The sequence below is a fragment of the Protopterus annectens genome, chromosome 12.part0 (assembly GCF_019279795.1).
Source record: "Protopterus annectens isolate FY-2018-M chromosome 12.part0, PAN1.0, whole genome shotgun sequence".
In the NCBI taxonomy this organism is placed as follows: Eukaryota; Metazoa; Chordata; order Ceratodontiformes; family Protopteridae; genus Protopterus; species Protopterus annectens.
Window position 1 is genome coordinate 233,710,194 of NC_056746.1, and position 18,110 is coordinate 233,728,303.

The 18,110-nt window shown below is 41.1% G+C and overlaps 1 protein-coding gene across 1 annotated transcript in view; it reads right to left on the bottom strand.

Moving 5' to 3' along the window:
* Positions 1 to 18,110, bottom strand: part of CCDC78 (coiled-coil domain containing 78) — a 739,645-nt gene that overhangs the window by 554,129 nt on the left and 167,406 nt on the right. The window contains exon 5 of the mRNA XM_044089297.1: positions 15,061 to 15,201. Within this exon, the coding sequence (XP_043945232.1) occupies positions 15,061 to 15,201 (141 nt within the window). The remainder of the gene's footprint in view (positions 1 to 15,060; positions 15,202 to 18,110) is intronic.

Genomic DNA, 18,110 nt, shown 5'->3' on the forward strand with positions numbered 1-18,110 from the left:
CTTCCTGCAGTCTTTATGGTGTACCAAAGTATTTATCTCTCTATTGCTGTTCATTTCAATAGTTGTCTTTAAAAAGTCAATCTTGCTGGAAGAGGTACACATAGTAAATCACAAAAATTCAGTTGATCCCTCTAAGTAAGCAACATATTCTGAAAAACATTCAATTGTGCCTCCCCATAACATAAAAATGCCATCAACAAATCTTTTAGAATAAAGCAGATGGTGGTTGTAAAAATCATTATTGAAGGGAATGTGGTTCTCCCAATGAGCTAGCACCAATTTCGCATAAGTGTTGGCACAGGGGGTGCTCATCCCTACCCCCCATTTTTGCCAATATATCTGATCATCAAAGCAGAAAATGTTATTCTCCAACACTATTCCCAAGAGGACAATAATCAATGTATTGTTGTTGAGATCATTATATTTAGGTAAAAAGACCTTTATCACCTTTATGCCATATTAATTGGGAATCATGGTAAATAGGCTTTGAACATCCATGGTTACCATTATCTTGGAACCATTATTTCCTGAAGAAGTCATGAAGTCATGTAAGGTGGATAAAAAGTGTTTGGTGTCTTTCAAAACTAAACTTGCCTTAGGCAAAAATTTCTTGAGTTGGTATTTTATATATAGAGAAAATGTTTCTGTGTGCCAATGACACACAGTTAATGGCAGTGGAGTTTTTAACTAGATTGTTTAATGAAATCTTGGAAAATGAGAGGATGCCTGAGGAATGGAGAAAAAGTGTTTTGGTACCGATTTTTAAAAATAAGGGTGATGTGCAGAGCTGTAGTAACTACAGAGGGATTACACTGATCAGTCACAGCATGAAGTTATGGGAAAGAGTAGTGGATGCTAGGATAAGAAGGGAGGTGATGATCAGTGATCAGCAGTATGGCTGCATGCCAGGAAAGAGCACTACAGATGAGATGTTTGCTCTGAGAGTGTTGATGGAGAAGTACAGAGAAGGTCAGAAGAAGTTGCATTGTGCCTTTGAGGATTTAGAGAAAGCATATGACAGGGTGCCTAGAGAGGAGTTGTGATATTGTATGAGGAAGTCGGGAGTGTCAGAGAAGTATGTAAGAGTGGTACAGGATATGTACGAGGGTAGTGTGACAGCGGTGAGGTCTGCAGTGGGAGTAACAGATGCGTTTAAGGTGGAGGTGGTATTACATCAAGGATCAGCTCTGAGCCCTTTCTTATTTGCAATAATGATGGACAGATTGACAGACGAGATCAGACAGGAGTCCCCGTGGACTATGATGTTTGCAGATGATTTTGTGATATGTAGTGAGAGTAGGGAACAGGTGGTGGAGACCCTGGAGAGGTGGAGATATGCTCTAGAGAGAAGAGGAATGAAGGTCAGCAGGACTAAGACAGAATATATGTGTGTGAATGAGAGGGAGGATAGAGGAATGGTGAGGATGCAGGGAGCAGAGGTGGCAAAGGTGAATGAGTTTAAGTACTTGGGATCAACTGTTCAGAGTAATGGTGAGCGTGGAAGAGAGGTGAAGAAGAGAGTACAGGCAGGATGGAGTGGCTGGAGAAGAGTGTCAGGAGTGAATTGTGACAGACAAGTACCAGTAAGAGTGAAGGGAAGGTCTACAAGAGGGTAGTGAGACCAGCTATGTTATATGGGTTGGAGACAGTGGCATTGACAAAAAGGCAGGAGTCAGAGTTTGACGTGGCAGAGTTTAAGATGTTAAGATTTGCACTTTGTGTGACGAGGATGGACAGGATTAGGAATAAGTATATTAAAAGGTCAGTCCAGGTTGGAAGGTTTGGAGACAAAGCCAGAGAGGCAAAATTACGTTGGTTTGGACATGTGCTGAGGAGGGATGCAGAGTATATTGGGAAAAAGATGCTAAGGATGAAGCTGCTGGGTAACAGGAAAAGAAGAAGGCCTAAGATAAGGTTTATGGATGTGGTGAGAGAGGACATGCAGGTGGTTGGTGTGACAGAGCAAGATGCAGAGGACAGGAAGAAATGGAAACAATTGATCTGATGTGGCGACCCCTAATGGGAGCAGCCGAAAGAAGAAGAAGTTTCTGTGTGCCAACCTTCTCCTGCTACTATGGGACATAGCAATGGAGATACCATGTCTTTGTGTATTTTTGGTAGTCCCTGAATGATGTGGATTTTCAGTGTCATCACTTGGAAGAAATCATGTAAATCTTGGTTAATCCTTTGACAGGATAACAATTCAAGAAGTATATTTCTCACCGAGTGAATCATTTTATTGACTTGTAACATATTGATCTTCCTATAAGTAGTTGCATCAGATAGCACAGATAACATCTTAGTCTTATTGCAATTCTTATCCAAAACAACTATGGCTCCACCTTTGTCAGCTGAACTGATGACAATATCTTCACAAAATTGCTTGCCTCTCTTCATAGTTCAAGTTGACGAAATGATGCTGAGGTGTGTTCAGTTCCTTAGCTATCACCACCTCACATGCCAGCCAGAAATGTGTCAACTATATGGTTGTTCTGTGGTACAAAGTCAATGGGTTTCTTTAAAGTTGTAGTTGGTAAGTTGGTAGTTACCAAACATAGATTTCAGCATTATGTTCTTACAAAAGAGCCATAGATCAATAATCGCTTCACTCAGTTTGGAGGGCATAGCTGGTATAAATGTTAATCCTTTATTTAATACATTCTGTTGAGAGGCAGTTAGAATCTTAGCGCTCAGATTAACAACGAGAGCTTCTTCAACTATTCCTGGCATATCAGTAGTCATCTGTCTCATGACATCTTCTTCCTCTTCTGGTCTTTGCTGACAGAACAGCCCCAGTTGTCTATTACTGTTTGTTTTAATAAAATGGGTAGACCTGGAAAAAATATTGTTCATTGTTTGTTACAATGCTGTTATCTTATTGGCTTTTTGGCTGGTATTAGCCTGATGATTGGTCTGTGAACGTTCTTCACATTATTTTTATTCATTTGTTTGTGATTTAGAGATTATTGTAGGAAACATATAGATGTTATGTGATCCTATCTCGCCTACATTCTGACTGATGGGTTCGGAGCCGATCCCTCGGCTCCGACTCGGCACGCTTATGCCAAAGAGCGAAGTCTCTTATTGGCTGAGCTTACTATATCCCAGGATGCACCACTACCAGTCCCCCAGATCTCGTTTGCCGCTAACTAGCGAAGACGTGGTCTCGAGCTGGCTGAGCTGAGTAGTATTTAACTTACTTTTTTCTGTCAGAAATTTGCTGTTCCTATCATAAAAAGCTGTTTTAACGGCTACTCTGTGCTTTTGTGTATGATTGGAGTTTTTTTTAGTGGAAAACTTGTAGAGTGATTGGGCGTTGGTTCTGATTTCAGGCCTCCTTCATCTGTAGGGCCTTTCCCGGTCAGTCAACCCCTCTCAAACCTTTGGGGTTTTAAGATCCCCTTGAGTTAACTGTTGTTACCAGATTGTTTATCTAATCGGCAGTTGTAAACTGATTTTTGTAAAGTCAGAAAGTCAAGTTAGGATAGTGTTGTTTTTCTTGTCAGAATTACTGCATTATTGTTAAAATGTCTCAAAATCCTAGGCCTTCGGGCTTTAAAAAATGCACCAAATGTAATTTTAAAATGTCAATCACAGATGACCACTCTCTCTGTGTTTATTGTTTGGGTGCAAAACATTTACAAGAGTCATGCAGTGTGTGTCACGCTTTTTCCTCGAGGGTCCTCCAGGAGAGGAAAAATAAACTCATTCTTAAAGGCTTGATAAAACCCTCCTTTGAAGAAGCTTTAGCATCCTCTCCTTCTCCAGCTAAAAAGAAAAGGGCGTCGGCTCTGACCAGTCCGTCTGATCCGACCGCCAAAAGGCATAGGCAGGCTTCTCCTTCAGCTCCAAGGACTTCGGAGCCGAGGGCGGAACGGTCTGCCTCGATGCCACCAGTCTCGACTCCTCTGGCTTCGGAGCCGATGGCTGGGGCATCGAGAGGCAGGTCACCTTCGTCGGCTCCACTGGTCTCGGAGCCGACAAAGGTTGCCCGCTCAGACACTTCCTCCTCGGCGCCGAAGTCCTCCTCGGCACCGATGGAAACTAGTGTGGGTATTCCTTCGGCGCCGATAGTCATCGAGTCGCCTCGGTGCCGGTCCCCTAGCCCTTTGGGGCCGTTGGAGAGGCCATCTCGAACCCGTTCAGTATCCTCTAGGTCATCGAGGATGTCGGATTCGGATATAGACAGGGTGCTCCAAAGACTGTTCCAGTCCCCAGTCTTTCAAAAATTTGTTTCGGCTCCGACCCAGTTGGCTTCGGAGCCGATGGCCCATGCCCATGTCATTGCTATTCCTCCTCCGACCACTTCGGCTCCGTCGGAGCAGGTGCTGTTGGAGCCAGTGGAGATCTTAGGGTCGGCTCCGACCCTTACTCCAACCCCGGCCTTCGGGTCCGAGTTTGGTACACGGACTTCTTCGGCTGGACCTGGGGGTGATGTTTCGGGACCTATGCTATCGGTTCCGAGCCTCCCTCTCGGTGCTTCGGCTGCGGGACTTCCGTCTGCTATCATGGCTCCGGGGACCGGACACTCCCAGGATTCTGGGGGTCCGGCTTTCAGAGCTATGAGGAGTGCCTTGGCCAAGTCTTCTTCGGCCATCTCCCCGGCTTTACCAGCACCTTCCCTGGGCGTGGAGACTGGGTCTTTGGCAGTTCCCCTGTCCGTAGGCAGCGGAGCCCCTGGGCCTGAGGTTACCCCCATTGGGGTTCCCTCCTCCTGAGGGTTCTTCGGAGTTGTCTTCAGAGGAACCCCCAAGGAAGAGATTGTGCAAGAGGAAGCACGTGGACTCCCCCGAGTCTATTACATCTGACACTGATCTTGATGATGCGGAGGGGTCCCCGAAGTCGTCCTCGGATGATGTCTCATTTGCAGACATCTTAGAGATCCTCAAACAACGAGGCGGCTGGATATCCAAACCCCCCTCTGCTGATGAGTCAGTGCTCTTCAAGGCCTTTGGGGCTCAGCCCTCCGCCTCCTGGGTGTCTCCGCCCTTCGACGAGCTCCTGGATTTAGTTTGTCGGAGGGCGTGGGAACATCCAGATACCGTGGAACCAGTCCCTTCTCGTCCTAACAAATTTTTGTCTGCCCCACCCGAGAAGGAGTTCCTGACTAAAGGCGTGGCTGTAGATGCCATGGTGGTGGCATCTGCTACACAACAGGACGTGGCAGAGGCTTCAACGTCCGTCCATCCTCCTAATAAGGAGTCTAGGAGCATGGACGATGCACGGAAGCGCACCCTGACTTCAGCGGCCTTTACTTTAAGGTCCCTGAATTATTTGGCACATTTTACTAGGCTTCAGAGGGATCTGGTCAAGGAGCTGTCAGATTCCCTCTCGGGTAACCTACCTGAGCAGCTAGCCCAGTCGGTTAGCTCTCAGTTGGGTATCCTTACGTCAATTTCTAACTCGTCCATGTGGCTCATTTCATATGCGGACGAAGGCGGTAGAGCGGCAGGCACAGGCGTGGCTCTACGGAGACAAGCCTGGCTCTGTTTGTGTCAGTTTGCGGAGGCCTTCAAGTCTTCCTTCGCCAACGCTCCCTTTGATGGGTCCTCTTTGTTTGGACCTAAGGTTAAAGACACCCTTACCCGCTGTGAGCAAGAGGGAAAAACTTTATCTGCCGTAGGTGCCCGTTATTCCACTCCCTTTCGGCCTTATCCCAAGGCTAAAGGAGGAGGGAAGATGTGGTTCCGTAAATCACATAAGTTTTTTCCTCAACAGCAGGAAGATTCCCCTTCCAGAGGCAGAGGACGGGGAAATTTTTCTGGGAGATGCCGTCCCAGAGGCGGCAGAGGGCCCCGCAATTCTGGAGACCGCGAGTCCTTTCGTGGCTCTTCAGCCTCCCACACCTCATGAGGGATTGCCCGGCTGTGCTGCTCCGGAGCCAGTCGGGTGCCGTTTTGCCAAGCACCTAAAAGCCTGGGAGTCAATCACTCAGGATAGATGGGTGCTTCGGATCATTGCCGGAGGTTACACCATCCCATTCACATGCTCACCCCCACCATCCAAAAAAATCCCGGACCCACCACCCAGTCAAAGGGAAATTGCAGCCGCAGAAGCTTTAAAGCTGCTAGAAAAAGGAGTCATCCAACCGGTCCCCACAGACCAGATCGGATCCGGAAATTACTCGAGGTTCTTTTTAGTGCCAAAAAAGACAGGGGACCTGAGACCAATATTGGATCTCAGCAGACTAAACCAATCCGTCACGAAATCCAAATTGTCACGTTACAATCCATTCTCCCATTGTTGGAGAAGGATGTTTGGATGTGCTCCATAGACCTCAAGGACGCCTATTATCACATACCGATACATCAGGCGTCCAGGAGGTATCTGCGCTTCAGCCTGGGAGACAGTCATTTCCAATTTTGTGCACTGCCCTTTGGTCTCACCACAGCCCCCAGGGTGTTCACCAAGTGTTTGGCAGTAGTGACTGCTCACCTGAGGAGTCTTGGATTCCAAGTGTTTCCCTATCTGGACGACTGGCTCCTGACTGCCACCACCAGGCATCTACTAATGGACAACCTCAAAGCCACCATCTCCCTGGGTGCTACCCTCGGAATTACATTCAATTGGTCAAAGTCTGTCTTGCTGCCCTCTCAGCGCATAAGGTTCATAGGAGCAGAGATAGACTCAAAATTGATGCGCGTTTTTCTTCCTACCGAAAGGATCCAAACTTTACAAGACCAAGTTCAAGCCCTGATTTCAAGATCCAAAGCCCCAGCCAGGATGGTCCTACAAGTTTTAGGTTCGATGTTTGCCACGGTTCTTCTAGTTCCTCTGGCAAGATTGCACATGAGGATTCTTCAGTGGCTATTGTCAACTCAATGGTCCTTTCAGGACCTTCCCCTCAATCATCCCATTATGATTACAGAAACATGCAAACGGGACCTTCGCTGGTGGCTTCAGACTTCCAATCTAAATCAAGGAAGTCCTTTTGTTATTCCCTCTCCAGTGGTCACCCTGACGACAGATGCCTCCCAGACAGGGTGGGGGGGGCATTGTCTGGGCAGGTTAGTTCAGGGCTCCTGGCTTCCAGACGAAACTCTTCTCCACATCAATGTATTGGAGATGAGGGCTGTACTTCTGTCCCTACAGGCCTTACACAAGTTTCTCCCTCAGGGCATAATCGCCATCCACACAGACAACATGTCGGTGGTCTGGTATCTAAACAAACAAGGAGGGACCAGATCTTACCCGCTTTGCAGAGAGGCCATGAGGGTGTGGGAATGGGCTGTAGCTACCAACCGTTTCTTGGTAGCGACCCACATTCCAGGGAAATCCAATATATTGGCAGACAGGTTAAGCAGGACGATTCTCTCTCCTCACGAGTGGTCCCTGAACGAAACAGTAGCAGCTCAGGTTTTCAGGAGATGGGGGACGCCGTGCTGCGACCTATTTGCAACACCACTAAACACGAAGTGCAAAAGGTTCTTCTCCTTGACTCCACATCAAGGGGAAGCAGCTATGGATGCTCTAGCACAACCTTGGCCAACAGGGCTACTTTATGCCTTTCCTCCGATTCCACTTCTCGCCAAAGTCATTCAAAAAGCTTCTCAATTGGGGTCCACAATGATACTGATTGCTCCATACTGGCCTCGTCAGGTATGGTTTCCCTACCTGAAGAAACATGTGGTGGACGATCCTTGGACTTTAGATCTAACTCCGGATCTACTAATTCATCAGTTGGGACGACAGCATCAGTCCCTACACTCCTTGAAGTTGACAGCTTGGCTCCTCCACTTCCGACTTTAGTCAGAAGTCACACATTAGACCCGGAAGTTATTCGCATTTTATCTTCAGCCCACAAACCCACCACTAAGAAATTGTACCTCAGTAAGTGGAAGAGGTTTGCTATCTGGGCTCAACTCAGGGGCTTAGACCCTATCACTGCTCCAATCCCAGAGGTTTTGAAATTCTTAACATCCCTGTTTAATCAGGGATCTTCTGTCTCTACTATTAAAGTCCAACTAGCGGCTATCTCTAAATTCCACGAATCCATGGATCCTCCATTGATGAGCAGCAGACTATGCAAAACTTTCATTAAAGGTGCGGGCCTGTTAAGACCCCAGTTTTCATCCTGCGCCTCCGTGGGATCTTGATTTGGTGCTTCGAGCATTAACATCTTCCCCTTTCGAACCGGCTGCTACATGTGAGTTAAAATATCTGTCTTGGAAAACTGCCTTCTTAGTTGCAATTACTTCTGCAAGAAGAGTTTCAGAGCTTCAAGCTCTGTCCATTAAACCACCGTACTTGATTTTCCACAAGGATAGAGTATCACTTAGGCCTAATCCATCCTTTGTCCCAAAGGTCTGTTCTAATCTCTGTCTCCAACAATCTCTAGAGCTACCAGTTTTCTTCCCAAAATTCTCCAATGAAGCAGAATACACTCTCCATAAATTGGATGTTCACAGGCAATTGCGATTCTATTTAGACAGGACTCAGCAATTTCGTAAGTCAGACCAGTTGTTTGTGTCCTTCTCAGACAATAAATTGGGTAAAACCATCACAAAAGCTACTATCTCCAAATGGATTAGAGATTGTATAACTCAGGCTTATTCTTCTTCGAATAAGCAACTTACAGCATCTATCAAAGCTCACTCTACCAGAGCTATGGCGACTTCTATAGCTTTTCATTCCAAGCTCGCTATATCGGAGATTTGTGCTGCGGCTACTTGGTCCAATCTGCACACTTTTATTTCCCACTATAAATTGGACGTGGCATCTAAAGGGCGAGCATCATTTGGTTCCACGGTACTCAGGAGTGTTTTCCATTGAGCCACCCAGGATTCAGGTGCTAGGGACGCTGTCCCATCAGTCAGAATGTAGGCGAGATAGGATCACATAACATCTTTTAGTTATGTACTCACCATAACTTCAGATGTTTGGGATCCATCACGCCTACATTCCTAATACCCACCCTCCTTCCCCCTGCCTTGGAGATCAGAAGAGATTGAACGGTTTTGAGTTCTACTGTTTTATCTTGTTTCATCTGACGATGTTATATAAGCAGGGCGTGCATGTGTGCATGTATGCGGACAAACTAAATCTGGGGGACTGGTAGTGGTGCATCCTGGGATATAGTAAGCTCAGCCAATAAGAGACTTCGCTCTTTGGCATAAGCGTGCCGAGTCGGAGCCGAGGGATCGGCTCTGAACCCATCAGTCAGAATGTAGGCGAGATGGATCCCAAACATCTGAAGTTATGGTGAGTACATAACTAAAAGTTATTTATTCATTCTATATATGTTTTGGACACATATTTTCCTAAGTAACAATGGTAAGTTCTTAGATGCAGCATTTCATCTGTATGCATAATACTACAGGTTAAACGATTATTTTTAGTTGGATAAGTACTCCATTCTACCACTTTTATTGGTTAGAATTTTAATATGTTTTTTTCATAATTACAATAGACAAATGTGATTGGACAGGATTTATATAAATATTTCTTACTTGTTCAGACATTTTTGAATCTGAAGAAGGGTGGAAAGTCACCCTAAAGCGCTTATTCTTATTTTATATTCTTTAATAAAATTGTTTTATGACTACAGCCATGGTGACTGCACTGGTATATTTTGAAATATATACACACACACATATATATATATATATATATATATATATATATATATATATATATATATATATATAAAATGAAAAAAAAATATTAAAATACAACCATCTCAGATCTAACCAAAGTAATTATTTTTATGATACAAACCAAAACCTACTATATTTTCCCCAGGACTAAATTAATTTATTCAAGTTGAGAATGTAGTACATTGTAATATTGAACTTTATATTTATTTATTTTTATTTCTTGTTTTTCCTATTTCTAGATTTACTATTTTTCTAAGAAAACATTTGTATTGTCATATTCATTCAGTTGCTACCACTGGCATTAAGGGTTATACTGTTTTTAATATACTTATATTTTTGGTATTTTTCTTTTTTTTTCTGTGCATTTACCACAGGATGGTGCACTGTCCTTTGAAATAACTTCCAGTTTGTTCCTCTGATGAGAGACATGGTATAGAATCAGTTAACCTGAATACCCATGCTAACAATTAAGAGTTAAACATTTCAGACATTGTTTTGAAAGCTGTCCTTTGAAATAACTTCCAGTCTGTTCCTCCAATGATAGACATGGTGTAGAATCAGTTAACCTGAATACCCATGCTAACAATTAAGAGTTAAACATTTCAGACATTGTTTTAAAATCTGAGGGACTTCCTCTGTTAAATAATGGTCTAACATTTGTTCCTGTTTTTGTTTTATTTGTTTCTGAGTCTGAAAATTTCAGTGAAGATAAGTCATTTTGCAGGACTTTAAATCTAACATATTAGTATGTTCATAAAATTTAGGTTCTTACTGAGGTAGACGTGGATGATAATCTGTTCAAATTTTAAAAACACAGTTTTTTCTCCTCCTTACCATCTAGCTGTTAAGACTTTGGAGAACCAGGTTATTCATGCTGTGTTAGTCAGAGTTCATTGTTTCAATTTTTGCCTTACCAAGGATGAGAGACAAGCCCAAAGTTCTTTACTAATCTACTATACTCTGAAAAGGCCAAGAGCTGAGGCGCTAAAGGAGTTTCAGGAATGTTAGTGTTTCTTATAGTTTTTTTACTTGTTGGAATTTGTTGCTGCTCAGCCTGTGCATTTGAAAACGAGTGATCCCGTTGTAGGATTTTTATTGAACTGGACTGTGCATTCATATTTTATTAAACTGTTTAGGAAGGTAACACTGGCCTTTTCTTTTTCTTGTGGTGAAAATTATGTTTGTTTTGGAGTTGGTGGTGAAAGTATTCTTTACTAATCTTGTTATTATCTATGTTTTAAGTCTTTACTGATACAATCAGGCCAATAAAGTCAAATCCCACTAGACGCAGATATGCCATGCTTTGCCCCTTTTCTGAGCTCATCAATACAACATAATTCAATTGTTTGCCATACTTTAAGAACACAGAGCTTAAAAACAAGCCTGATGTTCATAACATTAGGGTGACTGCAAAATATCCCAAATATCTTGGATTGACTGCATCAGTGAGACCCCTTAAAAATCAATACAGTTATTAGGGATCTCAGCATGTTCATAGACCTCATTTCATCACCATGTCTCTATGGTCATTAGACAATTCTTCTACATAGCCCAGCTGATTACCAAGGGGGTATATCTTCCATCCAGGGACATTATCATCCCTCTCTACTCTTCCCTCTTTAAGCCTGTAATTAAACATAATGCTCCTTTTGGCATGTACCTGGCCAAAGACATGAATCAGCCTGAAGCACCCCAGTGCTTCCTCCTTAAGAAAATCAAGAGTCTGGGTTCTGTGTCCTGTGAAGAAAGCCTTAAAGCTCTGTCTGTTTCCCGCCTCGAGTGACAACATACTGCGTGACCTACTATACATGCACAAAACATACAGCAATGCAAACACCCATTACCAGAGACTTAAACGCCCAGCAAAACATAAACAGAACCTGCTGGTGTGATAGATACCTATCCCAAATATTCCTCCTCCTTTGAATAGGCTACACATGCATGTTAAACAAAATTGCTCCCTAACCCTCTTCAAACAATGTCTGGATAAATGCTTTGAAAATTGCAAATGCACTCCCTGGGCAGACTCCCCCAAACCCTTTTGGAAAATAAGTACACATAGTGGGTATTCTTTTGGCCAGGCTTTAAATAATTCACCCAGGTCAACTACCTAGTAATGACCTATGAATCTATTAGAGAGTGCATGGGAATGTACCCTTGTAGGGAGAAGGCATTGTGGATCCCTACAGTGATGAGGCTAACTTGTTCCCCTGTCAAGGGGGTGGACTAATACTATACAAGTGCCTTCATTATCATGATACTGACTAGGGCAAAAGCAACTCTCATGGTTTATTGCATGATTTGGATGGTTCTCACTTCCATATTGTATGTCATTTCCTAGTATGGAGGAATGAATGGGCAGAGCCTGATTGGTGGAAGATTGATGGTCAGTAATGATGGTAGTAAAAGCTTCTGGAAAAAAAAGTTCTGTTCACTCTACAGCAAGGGTAAAACCGAATAATCTAATCTTCAACTATGACTACACAAACTAAATATCTTCAGTCACAGAACCCAAAGCAGTGTCTTTTGACAGTGTAAGAAAGAGACTTTCAGCAAAAATATAAGCTGGAAAGATATACTGATGTTAAGAAACAGGCAAAAAGTTAGATTATTTTGGTGACAAATTAATGCAATAAAAACCCACATTTCATTTAACGTAGAGTTTCACTTTGTTCAAGAGATGAAGAGTTCAGTGGTAAACAGCAGCAGGAAAATTGGTTCGACAAGGAAAAGCTCTTGCTTGAAACCTTTTATTAACGAATTTGTAAATTATGACAGGGTTCTTACTACAACCAGGGAAACTTCATCCAGTAATGGCTATAATGGGTCTGCAGTCATAAGGTATAATGCTAAATGGTCGAAAATGAATTGGTTGATATCACTATATTGATTAATTAAAAAGTCGAAATAAAATTAGTCTAAACTCAAAATGTCGAAAATGCTGAATTTGCCCATTTCTGCTCTGTAGTGCGATCTTTGAGTTGGTATATTTAAGTAGGGGGGTGTGGGGGGCACAGCACAAATAATAGAGGTGATCTAATTGCTTTTTCAATTAAACAATTTTAGACATTTTGATCTTTCAATGTTTTGGGTTTAGATGTTATTTTTCGATCAAATGAACATTAGACATTATGGCATTAGACCTTATGTAGGTAAACCACTATAATGTGATAGGTGATTCTGATAAGCAAGCACTACTGAACAGAAGATGCTGACCAACAATAAAAAGCCAGCATATTTTAAAGAATCCATGTGCAGCAATGCAGCAATATCCTTTCTCCTTTCTCCTTTCTTTTGTACAGGTTAATTATTATGTGAGATAATGAAGATGGAAAGTTATGTTAACTGTGAATGATTGCTCAGATATGTGTGTGTGTGTGTGTGTGTGTGTGTGTGTGTGTGTGTGTGTGTGTGTGTATGTATATATATATATATATATATATATATATATATATATATAGGCGATATTGTAGTTGAGGGCCTCACCAGTTCGTTTCTTGCAGAAGTGGGTGTGTCACAAATTGAGTGACAACCTGGTCTGCATATTACTTGGGGTTTTTGACAACTGGCAATAAATTCTATATTTCTTAACATTTTAGGTCGTTTAAACTTGCCATCCCGGTAGCCGCACCTGGTAATTTCTGTGTTTCTCACGGCGTGAGTGTTTAACGGAGATTTTGTTCTGTGATTCACTATATCCTATGAACATTGTGTTATGCTGTGATTGTCAAGTTTGCATTGTTGTGCATAAGTTGCATCTCCTTAAAGGGCTGCATTTATTAGATATTATTACCAAAGGTATAACTGAATCTGCCTTATCAAATGTTTATCATAACATAACGGTTTTTACTATTTCTGGCTCGCACTTTCTGCGACGTTGGTTTATTACCTGGATTAGAGCAGCATCTTTGCAGTATGCACGTTTCTTTTCCAAAAGGTAATTTCCACCTTGGCGCTATAACAACTACCTTTCTGGCAAATTTTTGACACTTATTATTAGCATTTGTATAAGTATGTCTCAAAATCTGTCATTTATGTTTTCTACAGAGCTGTATGTTGCTGTGACAGATGTTACTTGTCAGATCTAAGGCAAACATATTTCAGATGAGTACTCCGTTGAAAACGGTCACTTTCTGGTCCCCTCCAGACCAGCTGGACCATTCCGGTAAAGAAATATCAAATAAATAAGTAAATAAATAATGTGATTTTGGTGACTGTTTGACTATTAAAAGCACTGTGACAACAGAAACACTTTAGTTTAAATAAGAAGCTATTACGTTGTATTAAATCCATAATTTAGCAGTCCTCTAAGAAACTGAAATACCCAAGGTCGAGAAAGTGTTTTTTGTTTAAATGTCGTTCACGCATACCGGTAATTTACTTCAGTTTACTGTTATATTTACTGTCATATTACAATGTCAAGTGCACTTTTTCTTCGGTTGTACATTCAGAGGGAATGCATATTCATGAATGACATATCAGGGGGGTGCGTTTTGGGCGGGGCTTGCTACTGCGCATCTGGTGAGGCCCTCAACTACAATATTGCCTGTATATATATATATATATATATATATATATATATATATATATATATATATAAATACATGATTTATTGAAATGCACAAGAAACAAGAAACAACACTCAAGTGATCAATGCTGTTGTTTTGAAAATAAACATTCCGAAAAAAAAAAGAAAAAAATGCATGGAAACAACCTTGACAATAAGGGAGAGGTAATACTGAAGCTGACCAGAGCAAAATACCCTTAAAAACTGTCATCACAATTATTAAATTGCTCCCTAAAACCACTGATCCATCTCTGCTGTGTTGACTGGGGCTAACATGTTACTGACCTGGGGGCCAGGCATCCTGAAGTTGATCCTATATGAAGAGAAATGACTCCTCCTCCTCAACTGCCACAGGAAGTCTGTTTCCAGCTTAGAATACAATGATATGCTCTAACTGGTTAAAGGCATGTGGTGCAAGTTGCTGATATGTTGAGTTAGTAATATCATGAAGCAGAGTCAGGAATTAAGTAAAATAATGTATAAGCCTTATTTTACAGTGTGCAGCCACTTTAAAAATGCATCCCTGTGTTCTATAGTGGAATTTAGAATTAAATTTGAAAAGTTCTGTTCTCAGACAGAATGGGTTTTACTTGTGTTACAATTATCTATGTGGTTATACAGCTCTGTAAATAAACCATATTTTACCCTTTCTCAAACCAATCTATTTTCTGCTTGTCGTTTTATATCTAGAGATAAAGCATGTGCATTAAAGTGGTGCCCTGCCACATGCTATAATCATTCATTATGTCTAAAAGGCTGTTAAACAGTACAATTTGTCAATATATTACATTAAAATTTAAAGTGATAAGTTGCCCATACATTACAACTTTCACATTTCTTTCTGCCATCCTTCTGCAACTGAACACTACTTGATCAGATATTAGAGAAGTACATTACCTCCAAGTGAAACTGTGTTACTATGATAGAATGGCTGGAGGCTGGTCCAATATCAGCAGTTGCTCCTGTCCGCCTTGCCCATCCTTGACGAAATAAAGTTGTTGCATCAGCTGCTGAAGATACTGCCATATGGTTTAGGCCCTGTCAATAAGCACAAACAATAGCTGATCAATATTATCTGTTTAGGTGTTTTGGATATCTAAGGGGAGGTGCCAGTAATTTTCAGATGGTCATAATTGTTGCATGTAAGCTAACATTTCTTCTATCCCTTAGAAAACCAGCTTTTGGTTTTAATAAGAAGAAAGCTCAAATATAAAATAACACCAACAGTAAATTTTATATAGTACTTCAGAAAACCCTGATTTTACACAGGCATGCTTCCAGCAGCAGCCACTGTGTGATCACACGTCTTTCTAGTGGAACAAGAATGTCACTCATTTGGAATACTCTTTATTTCTAACTTAAAATGCTACTGTTAGGGAGGTATATACAGAGTACACTGCTTTGCTTGTAAAACTGTCACAAAAGAAGTCAGCTCAGTTTCCTGTTTATAAGGACTAGCGTGACCGAAACCAGAATTATCATTTTAGAAACTCTGCTGTCCCACGCGCGCACACACACACACACGTAACACTGTGGTCTTAAACTCCTAGGAAGCGGGCCTGATGCATCTCAGTGACATTTACCATCCATCCCTTGGAGCTTTTCTCCAGTTCAGCCTGCATCTGTGAAGCACATCGACAGATGTAGCTTAGAGTTGCTTTATCATCTTCTCTCTTCCATTGGCTTGACCTTGACTGTAGTCACAGAGACTGTCCACTTGAGTGTGAAGACAGACAGAGAAACCTCCTGGAATAAGAAACAAACCAATACCAGATGTCCTAAATAACTTCTGCATTTATGGGTACATAGGTAAGTAGCAGGCTAGCTACCCTTGCAGGCCATTTCAAGACAATTTCACATTTGGTATAAAACTGGCCTTACCCTTCCCATGAGCAATAATTATATTTTAACCCTAGTGAGAATAACTGGGATCATACCATAGATAATTGGATAATTTCACCACTTGACACACCTCTACAAACTAACATAGCAGGTGAACACATATCGAAATCTTACATATTCACATATATAGCTTTTTTGAAAGATTTTTAATGGTACATTTAAAACACAGTTAAAAATTCTTTGATCATTCTATAACTTAGTTGCTTTCATCTTCAACACTCAGCTGATGTCAACAGACTCACTCAGTGATGGTGTTGTAGCATGCAATTTTGGTTGTCAATACGACTCCTTTATATCTAATAAGGTTTTTATATTTCCTCCATGAATATTTGTAGTGATATGATCCAACAAAAATTCTTAAAATGACCTAAAGCTAGGTGTGTGTGGCACAGAACATAGGTGCAACCAAATGATGCTTTGAAAAAAATGTTGCAGTAAAATCCATTGGCTTTTATTGATACAAGCTGGAATAAAACTTATAGGATAAGCGCTTTCATCTCTAAAACTAGAAAACTTCATCAGATAAAACATTTGAAAAAACAGGCCTTTTTATAGTCCAGTTTCAAAGTTACTAGAGTAGTCACATGATTGCCTAGCTAGTTCAGAATCAAAAATATTTAAAGAGGAATCACAAAACCAGAAAAATAAATTGTAAAAAATACATGTTACATGTAAATGTTCATAATAGCACTTATTTTTCAAAATCTAATACAAACTTCATATGAAACAAATTGAATACATATATTTTATATAAAATAATAATGTAAAACAATATCAGAGCTTCATTTCTGAAACACAAATCTCAGAATTTGTGTTCTGAATCTGTATAGTATCTGTAAAGGACCACTCAATAGAATTATACCCTATAGTGAGTTCTACAATCTCAGAGTGGGTTATATTTAGTTGGGGGTGTGAGAGGCTTCACCCCCCCCCACATGTGGAGTAGAGGATTCCTTCCTGCTAAAGGTTTTTAGATACAGCATGGTTAAATTGGTTTCATGGACCATCTTTTACCAAACTGTGTCTAAATTTTCTGTAATGGGGTCACTGTCAGCAGCATGGAACTTTAGGGTACAAATCTGAAAGTGCTAGCAACACCTATGGTAAAATTATCCCCTTTTATAAAACACTCAGATTTTTAGGACGTCATGATTAGAGCATGTGTCAGATATGTTAAGTATGGCATTCCACCTATGTATTTGCTACAGTTTAGCAAAATATGCTATTGCATTCTACCTACAGATACAACCTAGGCTGTCTTCTAATGTCATAGTGTGTGTCAGTCCTAGAATCCACTTTCAGAAAACGTGCCGAAAAAAAATAAAAAAGAAACAAGATGTGGTTCATTAAGACATTTAGTCAGCTAATTGGACCATTATTCAGAGACTATCCAAGGTTGACACTGGAAGTGGTATGCAGGTGACTGTTTGTCATGATTTCATTTTTCCATTTGTTTCCAATGTGTACAAGTTTCGTTAACTGTACTTATATACATAGTGTTCACCTGCTCACAATTTGGACACCCATATTTGTATTTTGTTTATAAATGGCTTGAATGGTAGCAAGAGATTAAGGTGTGTCAAGTGTTCAACCAAGTGTATACCCCCTGTGATGGTGAACCTAGCCAACAAAAGAAGGACACTTAATCTAATTGCTCATTATATCGAATCAAGTTATTATTATTAAAGTTCAGTGTATCTTCAATCAAGTTATTATTATTATTATTATTATTATTATTATTATTATTATTAATAAAGTTCAGTGTTTTCTCAATGTCTGTGGAATTGTGATACCTATAGCACAACAAGTTAGTAACCCATCAGCCTATTTAGCTGTTTGGCAGAGTAAAGGTTGGACTACAGCAGTACTGATAGATAGCCTGTCTTGGTACAACATGTGGCCAAGGAGGCCAACAGCAGAACATGTCTTTGGAAAATTACCTGGATAGCATAACAGTTCTTATAAATAAAGTTCTTGCAAACACCTCAGAAAAGAAATCTACAGCTGTCAAAAACAGTGAAGCCATCACTACACATAGAGCTAAA